General features: G+C 33.8%; 1 protein-coding gene across 1 annotated transcript in view; it reads right to left on the reverse strand.

The window, feature by feature from the left end:
- Positions 1–15,114, reverse strand: part of LOC123658709 (max dimerization protein 1-like) — a 331,673-nt gene that overhangs the window by 42,387 nt on the left and 274,172 nt on the right. The window contains exon 4 of the mRNA XM_045594058.1: positions 8,708–8,822. Within this exon, the coding sequence (XP_045450014.1) occupies positions 8,708–8,822 (115 nt within the window). The remainder of the gene's footprint in view (positions 1–8,707; positions 8,823–15,114) is intronic.

The raw sequence follows: 15,114 nt of genomic DNA on the forward strand, positions 1-15,114 counted from the left end.
TATGAATACTAGCTGACCTCGCAAATGTTGTTTTGCCATATATTTTATTAATCTTCTCAACCCCCCCCCCATAACTTAGGGGTATGAAAAATAGATGTTATTCGATTCTCAGATTTCAATATGCACACAAAATTTCATGAAAATCGGTCAAGTCGTTTTGGAGGAGTTTAACTACAAACACCGCGACACGAGAATTTTATATATTAGATTAATAGAATTAAGACATGTTAAATAAATAGGCTTTATACAGCGTTGTTACAAGGCACGTTTTTATATTTTGCTGCCGCTATAACGTCTCCGTAATTTTATTCCTTTTTCCTTAAAAGAACGTAAAAACGTAATAACTTCTTTATTTTACCGGTTAAGTATCATAACAAAGTTATAACTTTGCTTATTAGCATACATACTTAATAGTTGTCGTAAGCTTATTTGTGAAGTGCTCGAGTATATTATCACGGAAAGTTTTCTGATTAAAAAATACTAATTATAACGAAAAATTACTGTAAAACAATAGGGCTACCGTATATAATACCGTATATAACAATATGATGTTAAGTAATGTTCATCAATCAATCAATCAATCATTACAGCCTATACAGTCCACTGCTGGACATAGGCCTCCACAAGTTTACGCCAAAAATAACGTGAACTCATGTGTTTTGCCCATAGTCACCATGCTGGGCAGGCGGGTTGGTGACCGCAGTACTGGCTTTGTCGCACCGAAGACGCTGCTGCCCGTCTTTGGCCTGTGTATTTCAAAGCCAGCAGTTGGATGGTTATCCCGCCATCGGTCGGCTTAAGTAATGTTATATGACATTAATTAGCATTTTCCAAAATCCTATATTATTATACTGTAAGAATTTTATTTTTGAATAAGACATATAAAACAGTACTTAGTTTTAGTAGTCGGAAGAGCTTCTGGGGGGAATAGGGCAGATATCTATAAGCTACCCTGTCAGGTGAGCTGTATGCTTGTTTAGCGACCGAGTTATAATATTGAAAAAAAAAAACGTAATTAGAGCTGACAAATGGGTAAGAAAAGAAGGTTTCAATTGAAAGGTCACAGGTTTTAGTCTGCTTGTACTATCCTTATTTTAACAACATTGTGAACAACATTTCATGATTTAGAAGGCATCCCCCAATTATTTCCCTTCATAAAAACAAGATGCTTCCGTCTACATCTAAAAAGTTTATAGGCCGTTACAAAAACGTACAGTAAATTTAAAAACATTATTTAGTTATTATACGTGCGTGCTTAACGCAAACATTGCGTGACGTTGTTCCTTTAAATTCCAACATAGAAATATGTCTTCATAAAAATGAAAGTACGATATTCAATTAACTTCAACGCTAACTAATGTATCATCTTGAACTACTTACGTTTAATACTAATTATTCAGATGCGTTTTATTGTATAAGTGTGCAGCTATACGAGGCTTGTAAGGGAGATGTGAATATGTCGATATTTTTATAATAAAAATCTCTGTCAGTATGTGTGTATGAATTCATGACACGCAGAAAGGTCCTGAGTGTTTTCATACTTCCTAAACATACTTCATGACATCAGAATTCATTATGTAAATTGTATGTATTTATATATTTTTTTACCTTTTCGTCATTAATTTCATTCTTTTAATTTAGTTTTGTTATTCATACTTATCATAATATATATGAATTACGTGCGATGTAACACGCCGAAACAATAGCGATAAGTCGTTATAATCTCGTGAAATCAGAATAAAATTAAATATCGTTATTGGATATCTATATTTATCGACACATTTTTTTAGCCCGGCCTATCCCTAATCATTCATCAAGTTTAATCTATGAAGATGGTAAATGCCTCACGCGACGCCGACCACGCGACTTGTTCTTTTATATAAAAATTGACCTGGCAACGTTTTTAGTGTATTTATTCTAACTATTTAAAAACAAATTTTTAATAGGAAAATGTGATGTATTAACTAATACTGCATGAAATTTTGCAGAAACTTAAACAGAAATAGTCAAAGATCGTGTTGTAAATCCCTAATCCCTAATTAATATTACAAATGTTAATATGTTTGTTTGTTACGCTTTCACGCGAAAACTACTTAACCGATCATTATGAAACTTTGTACATATTATTGGAGGTATTAGAAGTAACATAGACTACTTTTTATTAAAAAAAATTCAATGCAAACGAAGCTGCGGGTAAAAGCTAGTTGAATATAAGGACCAGCCAAATAGACTACAATTCTTAAACAAAAGAGGGTTCCTAACTAAGTGCAGCGTTTATTATTGATCTAAAATCGCTAAAGTCAAAAGTCAATTTAGTTTGACCGCCGTTAGTCATCACGTACTCGTAACAACATCAGACTCATTAATTGGTCTGGTACTGAGAGGTATTGGAAGAGATGGGCTTAGAAAGTTCCTTAGAGGCGTACTTAGCCTCACTGCAGTTAAGGTATGTTATAAGAAAAGACGACCATAAAGAGAGACGCATACAATTTACGTATATTGTAGTTCTATTGTAAAAACGCAATCATTAGTTAACACAACTACTAATCCGCGAATGACAATACAAAGACGTTAAAACAATCAAGGAAAGAAAAAAAAACTAGTGTGCTTTAGACCACTCGACTGAAGTAATACTTCTTTGGCAATAGGCCTGCATACTAGGCCTGCACTGTGTCTTAGATGGACAAAACGTAACTGACTATGAGAGAAAGAGAGAAACTCTCTTGCTCGATTCACCTCGCTCGATCACACTATTTGTAACGCTCTCGTCATGCATTCACCAAGTGAAGCGTGTGTACAGAAGTTTTACATCAAAAATTAGCTATAACAGTCGGCTGTTACCTATAACACAAGCATTAAGTTGCTAATATTAGGAACAGACGACTGTGTGTGTATGTTATAAAATATATATTTTATTAATGAGAAATAGAACAAAAATTGATCATTAAAGAAGATCGAAACATAATAATACTTTGTAAAAATAATAACAGGACCGTAACCGGCTCACACGGAATAGTAAATCATAAAAACCATTAGGGATTACACACACCAGTAATTACTGTGCCGTGTTCGACTACTGAGCCGCAACCCGCCGTGACGCGCCGAATGACTCGTGAAGGAATGGTCAGTCATTTCTACGACGGAATAATGACTTTTAAATACACACATATAACATTACGGAACTTAATATTAATTAAAACGTATCAAAATTAAACTCAGAATCAAAATCGTAATAAAAAAATATTTTATTCAACTAGGCTTCAAAAGCACTTAGGAATCATCATTTTACAAAATTTAATATTATATTCGTCCGTATTGATTACAATGTTAGAAGTGAAACTACCGCCGATTCGGAATGTAATTCTGCACAGAAGAACCGACAAGAAAATCCGCAGTTACTGTAAAAAAATAAATATGTAGGTACTGTGAATTGTTATAAAATTGGTGATATCTGGCGTCGAATATACGACTATCTTTGCACTCTGTTAAGTTTGTATATTGCATTTTTCTTTCACGTCCTTTTGTAGTCTGCAAGAAACTATGGAATAAAAAAAAAATTTAACTACTACCAATTTTGCGTCGATTCGGAGAAAAATATCAATAGCTTGCTGATTCTATTTATCAGATAAAAAATTATATGTTTTTTTCTCACCGTTAAAATCTTAATAATAAGTGAGTCTAGAACTTACACCTTTGTAATTAAGGCAAAACAAGCTCTAAGTAGCCATTTAGCCTCCTGATAAAACCTATCAGTAGCTTATTAGATGAACTTTTACCGCAACTTCTGAAACCGGCCCTTAATGCCCGCTGTTACCTTAAATAATTAAAAGGCACTAAGACTGAGGTAAACTTAGCCAAGGGTAGTTGGAACAGCGGATCAGTTTAGTTAGCGTTGGTTATAACTCGTCCCAAGTATGTCGTATTTGTAAACTCATTAGCATATTTACTTTATATTTCATTCCTCGCTACGTGTGGTAATATTATCTATTATAATATTATAATGTTTAAAAGTGTGTTTGTTTATTTAAACGCGCTAATTTCAGGAACAATTGCTTCGAATTGAGAAACTTCCTCATTTATGAACCGATTTTGATAATTCCTTTTTTGTTGGAAAGGAGATATCCTAAGTATGGTACAATAATAAGGAAACCAGGATCTGATGATGGAATACCAGAGAAATCGAGGGCAACCCTCGAAAATCGTAGTGACGACTAATGCGTTCGTTAGTTTTTTTCCTCTACTTACGTTGTATTACTTGTCGATGTAATTGAAGTCGGTTTTTTTCGTTTGCGAGCAAACACGATTATGTATTGCATAGGTCATTCCGAGAAAAGCTATACATAGGCTATATAATATTTTAGTACCTTTTTTTGTACTCAAATTAGCGCGGGAGAAGTCGCGGGGCACTGCTGGTTACATAGAATTGTCGCGAGAAAAGAAAGCACTTCGAAACAGTGAATTACAAAGTTCTTATCTTATATAAAAGCCTGTGAATGTATGTTTGTCTAACAAGGAGAAGGAAGCTTAATCCGACCCGTTGTTTTACTGTAAATTTGTGAGATAATAATTTTAATAAACATTTTTATTAAAATTATACCTATTAACTATACTTTAACGTACAATACAATGGTGCTAGTATAGATTACATACTACGAGATCAAGTATCATGTAACATTCACGTTACTGTGAATTAAAATCAATGATGCTTGACAAAATAAAACAAGCAATTAAAGATTTATACTATAAGATAAAAATGTAACAAGCATACACGAGATAGCACACTTTACTGTCGTAATAATTGTATTCAAACTGCTGACATTTTACGATTGAAGTTTTCACAAAAAAAAAACCTCCGATCCATAATTCACACAGCATGAGGGTAGCTTCGAAAATTCTATACGAAACCTTTTTCATTTGGCCGTTACTTTTTGCATACAAACTGCCTTGACACTCCACATAAAGCACGTACCTAGAGAGGTATATACGACGCGGCCAAAGACTCTCTTGAATACATAAATGTTTATGAGATTCTCGCCACTAATGCATATATCTTAAGGGTTAAAATTCTTTGAAGGTTTTTCAAGTACACCCGTGACGTCGGTTCGCTCGCCTCACAAAACAGTGACGAATGCCGTCGTATCCTGTGTCCGGTCATCACTCATCCCGACTCATTCTGACGGTTTATTTTGTTGTACATTTGGTAGACTTTATGACTGTATATTACGGACTCGATATTTTAGCCCTGTTGTGAATGTGGGTTTAGCTAAACGGTACAATATTTGTGAAATATTTAACCTAACGTTGTTCGTAGCTAGTGTTTTGTTGTTGAAATTTAAGTGCTACAGAAATATTAACATTTTTGAGACATTGTTTTTCATTGTAGCAACTAAATTACAACAGCAATTTGAATGCAATAACGATTGTTTATTATTAATTTTCTAATAATATTTATAACAAACAATTAAGCTTCATTGCTACTCATCATCATCATCACCATCACAGCAGCCTTTCGCAGTCCACTACTGGACATAGGCCTCCACAAGTGCACGTCAAAACTGGCGTGAACTCATGTGTTTTGCCATTAGTCACCACGCTGGGCAGGCGGGTTGGTGATTGCTTCTGATGCGGTATAATTAACAAAACAGTACTAGCCCTATTTTTTAATGAGTAACTGCGGAGTTTCTTGTTGTTTCTTCTCTGCAGACTCTACATTAAAAATCGTTTGTAGCTTTACATTTAAAAGTAAAATGAGGATTCAAAAGTGCTTTTGTAATCTATTTGAATAGTTATTTTTGATTTTGAGTTGATCTGACAAAACACGTGATTTGAACGTTAGGCACGGTTTGAAATTCAGTATTAAATAATTTTGTAACACATTGTTTGTAATATTAAATAAATGCCTTTTTTAAAATTTACGAAAAAGTTGAAATAAACACAATTCTATAAATATCATTCATGGATAACAAGAAAATTAAAATTTAATATGTCATATCTCCTCGAGGTAAAAAGGAAAGTCGGTATATCCTCGTAAAGGGAGAAGTTACACCGGGATAGGGGTGGGGGTCGTTGGAATGGTAGGGGCTGGGGGTCAGGGGGGTCGGAAACAGCACCGCCCGGAAACGCCAACCCTTTGGCGAGCTTTGTTTGCCGAAGGTTCCTCAAAACTATTACGGCGGTACAGTTGACGATCTTAACGAACCATTCTTTGTGAATCGACTTTATTATCGTTAATTTTAGTTATGCGTTTCTATAAAGAACTGTTTATGACATCTTTTATACGAATATCAAAGGAGTGTTATGCATTTTGAATGTATGACAAATATGCTAATTTTTATGGAATATTATTTTTGAGAATGTTACGATATTTTAGTCACTCATCACTCATCATCACTTCAGCCTAATAAGGCCTTCAAATTTTCACGCCAAAAATGGCGTGAACTCATGTGTTTTGCCCATAGTCATCACGCTGGGCAAGCGGGTTGGTGACCGCAGGGCGGGCCTTGTCGCTCCGAAGACGCTGCTGCCCGTCTTCGGCCTATGTATTTCAAAGCCAGCAGTTGGATAGTTATTCCGCCATCAGTCGGCTTGTTAAGTTTCAAGGTGGTAGTGGAACTACGACACCCACGGGAAGAGAGGGGGTGGCTATATTCTTACTGCCGTAATCACAAAACAAATTTGAAAAAAAAACCTTGTTATATTGGCGATAAGTGTTCTTTCGTTAATATGTATGTTAATTAATTAATTCTTGGGATTAATGGCTTTCAGTTCTGCCAGGGGACACTGTCGATTTCGCCAATGTCACTTGGGATAGAAAAGCCACAATATGTATGTTTGTACATATACATTTAATTATGTGTCAATGACATGATTTGTAGACCCTATGGTTTGACGCTTTTTTTATACTACTGGGTCGGCAACCAAGCGTACGGCACACCTGATAGTAAACGATTACTGTAGCTTATAGACGCCTTTGAAACTAGAAGCATCGCAAACGCGCCGCCGACTCTATGCCCATTACCCCCAGGAGCTCTGGTCACTTTGTTCACCTCAGGTACATAACACTGTTTGAGAACAGTATCATTTAGCTGTGATCTTCTGTAAGGTCGAGGTACTTCCTCAGACGGGCTGTTCCAGATTTTGAGCAGGATATTTCCTCAGTTAAGTTTTACATATACGACCTCATTTCGTTACAATAATGAGAGTGACGAAGGGCTATGCCCATAATAACCTGATTGATATGAGGTTATATCGAAAGAAAAAAATATGAACTCATATGTATCTATCTCTATAAAATAACTAATAATTTCTAATGTATATCCATAGATTTAATGTACAGACGTGGTTATATTTATATTTATTATATCATTATAACACGAGTTCCTTAAATACATAGGGTCGGAGAATTTATTATCAGAAGCAATAGAAATTCTTTTGACACAGAAATATGGAATTGTATTCTGACCTTTCCAACGTCTGGAGAGGCAAGAATGCTATCTAAATTAGTCCTAATTGGATTACGACGTAGGTACACTTTTTAACCGACTTCCAAAAAAGGAGGAGGTTCTCAATTCGACTGTATTTTTTTTTTTTTTTTTTTTTTTTTTTTTTTTTTTTTTTTATGTATGTTACATCAGAACTTTTGCCCGTGTGGACCGATTTCGACAAATTTTGTTTTAATCGAAAGGTGGTGTGTGCCAATTGGTCCCATTTAAATTTATTTGAGATCTAACAACTACTTTTCGAGTTATATCTAATAATGTGTTTTTACTTGACGCTTTTTTCGTCGACCTACGTTGTATTATACCACATAACTTTCTACTGGATATACCGATTTTGATAATTCTTTTTTTGTTGGAAAGGGGGTATTCCTAGTTTGGTACCGTGATAAGGAAACTAGGATCTGATGATGGGATCCCAGAGGAATCGAGGGAAACTCTCGAAAATCCGTAATAACTTTTTACTGGGTGTACCGATTTTGATAATTTTTAATTTAATCGAAAGCTGATGTTTATCATGTGGTCACATATAAATTTTATCGAGATCTGATAAATACTTTTTGAGTAATCTTTAATAACGCGTAGTTGCTTGACTATTTTTTCGTCGATCTACGTTATATTACTTGTCGATGTAATTGAAGTCGGTTTTTTTTTCGTTTGCGAGCAAACACAATTATTTTATTATATTAATAACATCCACGGGCTCTTAGTTGCCCATGCCATTTGTACTAAATAAAATATTTGTTTTATTATCGGCGCGAGTTTTTTTACAATAGTTTAATTTTAAAGGAGCAGTTCTTAAACTATCTAGAATTGCTAGAATGGTCTGATACTGACGGCTTTTTGCTGTTATAAATATATTAAAAATTATAATACGAAAGCTAACAGACAACAGACGTACACATTTGTAATAAATATATTATAATATATTGTATTAAGGCTGAATTGTATAGAAGTTGCTAGGGGTGACATGATTACTTCGAGACCAAAATCCTTAAATCAAAAATAGGATAAACAAAAATTACATGAGGTCAAATTATTTCTAAAAGAGCTAGAAAGAGATTAGCTGCTATAAAAGTCCGTTTTGCAGAATATGATTAAATTACCCTACACATAATAGTTACAAATACGGCAAAGGCTTTTATTTTCGCTGTGTGCTTTCCCCTCACAGTAGAGCCCTATTTGCATGTACGTACAGTTTGTATACTTACCTTTATAAACCTTTTCGCTTTTGTTAATAATCCTAATGTTGTGTGTCTTGACGCTTCGGGGCCTAAGGGTACCATATCCTTCAGCTTCTCCAAGCAACTTCTGAGGTGAGCTCTTCTGTAACAAGATGAAAGAACGTATAAGATTTTATTTTAATTTATTTTATTGTGAAAGAATTGGTATACGGAGCTTAAATATGTAGATAATCTGTCTCTTCAGTTATCTATGAAAAAAGTAATCTAAAGCAATTCAACATTATATTTTCTAATTATTTTTGATCGTCGCTATCCTTTATCGCTATCCTATATCGTGTTGGCGTTAGGAAAACGAGCTACAACAGAAACATCAAAATAAACTTCATTATTAATTGTTTTTTCCAATTAAATATAAGTAAAATATTAATAACTGTTACTTATTTTAAAATCACCTAGGTATGTCAGTTGTTCATCATTTACCACACAATAGTTGATCTAGTCGATTTTAGAAGTCAATAAATCAATTAATTTAATGGCATCTGTGTGCTATTACAGTGTTAACGTTTGAGAAGGAATTATTATGAAAAGTTAACGAGAAGAAGATATTGTACAATAAATTAAAAAATAAAAAAAAAGTTAAAGACAACACTACATTCAACTGTAATGACAATTCGTCCATGAACAAATGTATATAATCTTGAAGTTACATTACAAAGTGTGACGCAATTCAACAAATAAGACATATTAACTGCAACGGAGTACGCGAAGGTATAATTTAGCCACTAAACGGTATTATGTTACTGTCGGCGTTCTTGTACGGCTCAAACGATACGCGCTCGAAAGCGGCGGACCCTACCTTGAGTGTCACGCAAGTTTGTCACTTACTTTTTGCAGTGAGTAGCTAATACGCAAAGGGAAAGAATCGTTACATCAATAATTATGTTGTATGAAGTTTTCGTCGTATTCTGTCGCATAATATTATGCCATGTAGGAAACATTTCATAATTAGTTTCTTTAGATGAAAACTTACATAAATAAATAAAAATTGAATTTTTCATTAGATTCTATAACCGCAATAATTTAAGATTAAAAAAATCAGTGTTTCTAGTTTTATTTATAATAGCCCTAATAAAAAAATGTAGATATGATAAGAAATTGAATCTAAAAAAGGATAAACCTGTATAGGTGATAAAACAATAAAATAGGCTTTATTAAGTTTACTTCATATATATTTACAATCGAGAAACAATAGTAGAGGATAAATAAGCTTTGTTAGCGAACAATATTACTTTTGTTAGACGGCTTACACGGCACTTCACTGAGGAGTAATTTACGCTTTGTTTCTTAGCTTAGAAATTTCAGAAATACAATAAACTAGAGATAGCCCGCGGCTTGGTGTACTTAAAGACGGAGAAGAAAGTGAACCAAACCTCGCCAAAAAAGAAATACAATAAAAATGGCCACAATTGAACGAAGTTTAATATTTTATAATATAAAAGGTAGAAACATTTGCACACTAGTACATCTATACGAGCAATACTTTTTGAGTTCCATTTAGTCACATACTCTTAATAAAAAATTCCAAACGAGTCAATAATTATATCATTATATTCTTGTTGTTTTTGTTTCGACCTTTAGTGTTCTGTCTTGAAATTTGACATAACAATTTGGAAAGTAATTGAGATTGTGTTTTTTCAGTCTAAAATACGATCACGATCACAATTTAGCTTGTAACATCCCACTGCTGTGCATAGACCTCTTTCTCCATGTAGGAGAAGAGTTAGAGCTTAATCCACCACGCAGCTCTACTGCGGTTTGACAATATATTCCCTACTATGAGTGAGTGATATGCTAATAAACGGGATCGACAGTTTAACGTGCTCTCAAAGACACGATGGGGACACCCATAAGGACATATATGCAAATCGGAAAGAAATATTTTTGAAAAACTACAAATATCCATCCTCAGCGGGGATCGAACCCGCAAACCGTCGTTATAACGACATGTAACACGTACACGACCGACGAGCCAGAACACTAGATCGCTTGTTAAATTAATCAATCAATAATACGCATTACTTTTATTATGATTATGAAAGTCATTCAATCCGAGCTTCGCGAGTCGTAAAGTTCAACTTAGTAATTAATAAGCTCGATCAGTGGATTAAATGAAGTGTTCTCTTTGGAAGTGATCCAATTCACAAAAATGTTAGTACGATAACTGAATGGTGGTGTTCAGAGACCCAAGAATATATTTTAATATTATAGTCATTTTTTAGGTGGCTTTCGAATTGTATTCTTGGGAATATTGATATTATTGGAGAAGGACAAAATTTTGCAACAGTGATTATTTAAATTCTTGTACCAGTAGATTATTTTTTTCCTTTAAGCGATATGACAGCGTTTCAGTAAGAGATTACAATCCTGCAGCTCATTAATCCCACGGGATTGAAAAAAAACAGGTTTAACTTTAAAAATTCTGGGATCTGCATATACGCATTTTAAAGTCGCGGGATCCGCGGGTTAATAAGTGAAGTGGGAATGCGTGATCCCAATTTGCGGGATTGCAATCCTGAGTTTCAATATTGTTTAAGTATGTGGCTAATTTCACGCGTCAATGAATCGTAACATGATGTTTTAAAGCCTAACATATCTAAGAGATGTAGCTTTGATTCATAATTTTTAAAGTCCATTAAGTCATTTAAAATTTTAACACAAACGAAAATAATAGAATTTTTCCTCCTTACATAGAAATCAAGTCACAAAAAGTATTACGAGGTGTATAACGAAAGAGAAAAAAAATCTCTCCCAGGCTCAGAAGACCGCGCTGAGCCGAACTCATTTTGTTCTGCCAATTAGCGGTATATTCCTTTATTAATTCAATTTCAGAGCACCTTTATAAAAATACGACGGTAATGCCGCGTTTTGTTTATTTAATTTTTATTACGAGGTTTATTTTGTCTTTGCGCTGTCTGCTCGGCCGTTTTTCTTTTAATTTTATTTTCCCTATTATTTCCATTTTGTTATTTTATCTTGAAGAAATAATCGGAGTGACTAACGATCTGATGAGATGTACAGGTTTGTGGATAATTTATATGTATTAATACATTATTAGAATTTTTTTTATACATATATAATTTTTTTTATGATAACTGTAATTAGCATAATGAAGAAATCTCATTAAAACAATGTGAAATTACTAATATTATAAAGAAGAATGTACTAATATTATAAAGAAGAGAGAAGTTTTGACATTAAAACTACGGGAATAATTTTGAAAACTTTTTCACAAGAAGATTACTACTTCTACGACTACGTCATCACTGAGTGACAAGGCTAAATTTTAACGCGAAAAAATGAAACACACAAAATCATGCTGTATTAACTAGTTTTACGTAAATATAATACATAGTTTAATAAATCGTAACTTTACGTAAGTGAGTATAAAAGTTCATCATCATCATCATATCATCGCAGCAGCCTTCGCAGTCCACTACTGGACATAGGCCTCCACAAGCTCACGCCAAAAATGGCGTGAACTCATGTGTTTTGCCCATAGTCACCACGCTAGGCAGACGGGTTCGTGACTGCAGAGCTTGTCGCACCGAAGACGCTGCTGCCCATCTTCGGCCTGTGTATTTCAAAGCCAGCAGTTGGATGGTTATCCCGCCATCGGTCGGCTTTTTAAGTTCCAAGGTAGTAATGGAACTGTGTTATCCCTTAGTCGCCTCTTACGACACCCACGGGAAGAGAGGGGGTGGTTATATTCTTTGATGCCGTAACCACACAGCAAAAATATAAGTTCACAGATCAGCAATTACCGCTGATAATAATTTCGGTCGAAATGGCTTCAAATAACCGTGTAACAAACTAAGCCGAATTTTATATAATATTTGACACGAAATAAATTGTAATTTAATATGAAATGACACTTGTAAAACAAGAAAATAAATTACATTTCATAACTTGCGTGAAATGGACTGATAACTTGATACGTCGCCGTCACCTAGAGTTACAATTTACGAACGAAATTGTACTCGTTACGTCCTTAGAATTGAGAGTATGAAAATGGTACTTATTATAATTTAGATACATCAAATCTTTTTACTATACATATCACTTCACATTATTCAATATAATAACGTGTAATTGAGTTATAATGTACTCGAATTATTAATTTATAAAAATATTAAACAAATTACGTGTTATATTTTTACGTTATGTTGCCTCTAATGTTAGCTAAAGCTACCTAGATTGTAATTTGGTTTGTTCGGTTGACTACTTGGTTCGATTTTTAAACTACATTTTGGATTAAAAATCCTAGCCTAAAGTTTAGATGAAAACATGTTTCAAATCATAACAAGGAATCAAGGACGAAAACGTTAATAAGATAAAAATAAAAAGACTTCACCTCGTATAATATATTCATAAGTAAATTAAGATAAACACAGACACCATTTCTTATAAAGTCTATTCTATGTATAAAGCAGTCGTAAAAAAACAGGGCTATATTTCTAAGTGTTGCCAGGTTTAATAGTGTTGTCTTTATATATTGCTTGGTAATTTGTTACATCGGAGTGTTTCAAGAGGGTATCTGGAAAACATTTTCTATTAAAAAAATAAACTTAAATATTTTACTGGTAACATCGACTCGTGAAATTAAAAGTGCAGCTATCGATTTTTAGTAAAACGTAGCGAGCAAGGAGCTTTGAGTGAGTGCTTTTGTGCTTTGTACGTATTTATCTACTAAAATTGTGTTTGCTCGCAAATGAAAAAAAAAAGTGTGTATGTGAAATTCACACATTGCAGAAATGAAACTCCTAAAAAGTATAAGAGATTTTTTTTACTGAGAATATAAAATACCGTGCAATATATTCTATCTCATTCTTTCCTACACACCATTTATTTATCGATAGATTCAGCGCGGTTTTTAGTTTCTTTTTCTGTTTTAATATCTATAAAACTCTAACAGTATAACAAATTATGTATACTAAAACTATTTAAAACGGAGTATTTACTCGTACCATGTTTTTTTTATTTTTTTTTCTCGTCAACAAGGCATTCGTAGATAATGTTAAAATATCGAGCTCCGGAAAATGGAAATAAACAACATAGTATATATTCCGTTTTAAATAATTTTAGCAATGAAAAAGTAACCATTTTAATTTAAAATATAAAATAATTAAGGAATTATGTATATGCCTAAATTTTCTATGTATTTAATTTCGACCACTACGACGTAAAAGTAACCGCCATTACGCAGTTATTTACAGCGTTATATCCGGACTTAGTATTTTATTACATTAATTGGAACTAACTAACAAAAACTTTACATTTTAGCGTTCTAGTACTTCCGGCTCGAAGCCGCAAAGCGCGCCCTTGGCCTAGTCTACGCAAAGGAAATCGTGAAAATTAAAATTAAATAAAGTAATAACTAGAACTTTATTTGAGTAGGCGGCTTTAATTAACTTTTGATTATAATATAACCACAATAATTGTTTAGGTAGAGTACAGGATATATTGCTCAAAATCTGGAGCGGCCTGATTGGGGAAGTATGTCGGTCAACCGTACAGAAGGTCACAGCCAGGTAATATTTGTATAAATATTCATCCCGAGTAGGAATCAAATCTGCGAACCGCCGGTATTTAGACGCGATTATGGTGCACGCATCGCTACACCTGAGCGGTTTTTTACTAACACACAAACAAAATTTGATACGAATTTTGATTTATTATTATCCCTTTTTAAAAATCCCTTTATTATTATCATTTACATAACCTATTCCACGCCACAAGTTGCCAATCACTCTGGGATTAAAAAAAAATACAAGATTTTGCTTGTTTGCGAAAAATTTACTCTGGACTCTAGATGAGGGTAGGCGTGATATTATTTTACTGTATATTGTGCTGTACCATTACTTAGGCGAACATAAAACTTTTTGTGTACTTATACAGTTTGACAGCCACTAGTTCCTATTTCTAGGATAAGTGTTTATGTATAAATTCGTTCTTCTTAATTGGATATTATACGACACTTTTAAAAAATAGTTACATCGAGACTAATATGAGCGAATGAGTATTAAACCACTTAGTTATCGCTTTCCTATTTCAAATTTTAAGAAATAATTGCACAATCTCGGTATCGCATGGTTATTGCAAGTAGCGTATACGTCCAGCGGGAGCCGTATGAAAGACTACAACCATTTGTTTTAACCAGGGATCGAAGCTGTACCATTTATCACATGCAAAAGATTCCGCTGCGCCTGTATTCCTTGGAGTATTTCAAATGGAATTACAATTGTAACAAAACACGAGATACAATACCGTCGTCGAGATAATAATTTATTACGAGGCAATTGAGCCGCTGCAAGAAAACTAGAGGAAGCTGGGGAAATGTTTAAAAGTTTCGCGGAAAGATAAAGCTAAAGTTAGGG

The sequence above is a fragment of the Melitaea cinxia genome, chromosome 12 (genome assembly GCF_905220565.1).
Source record: "Melitaea cinxia chromosome 12, ilMelCinx1.1, whole genome shotgun sequence".
Taxonomy (NCBI): Eukaryota; Metazoa; Arthropoda; class Insecta; order Lepidoptera; family Nymphalidae; genus Melitaea; species Melitaea cinxia.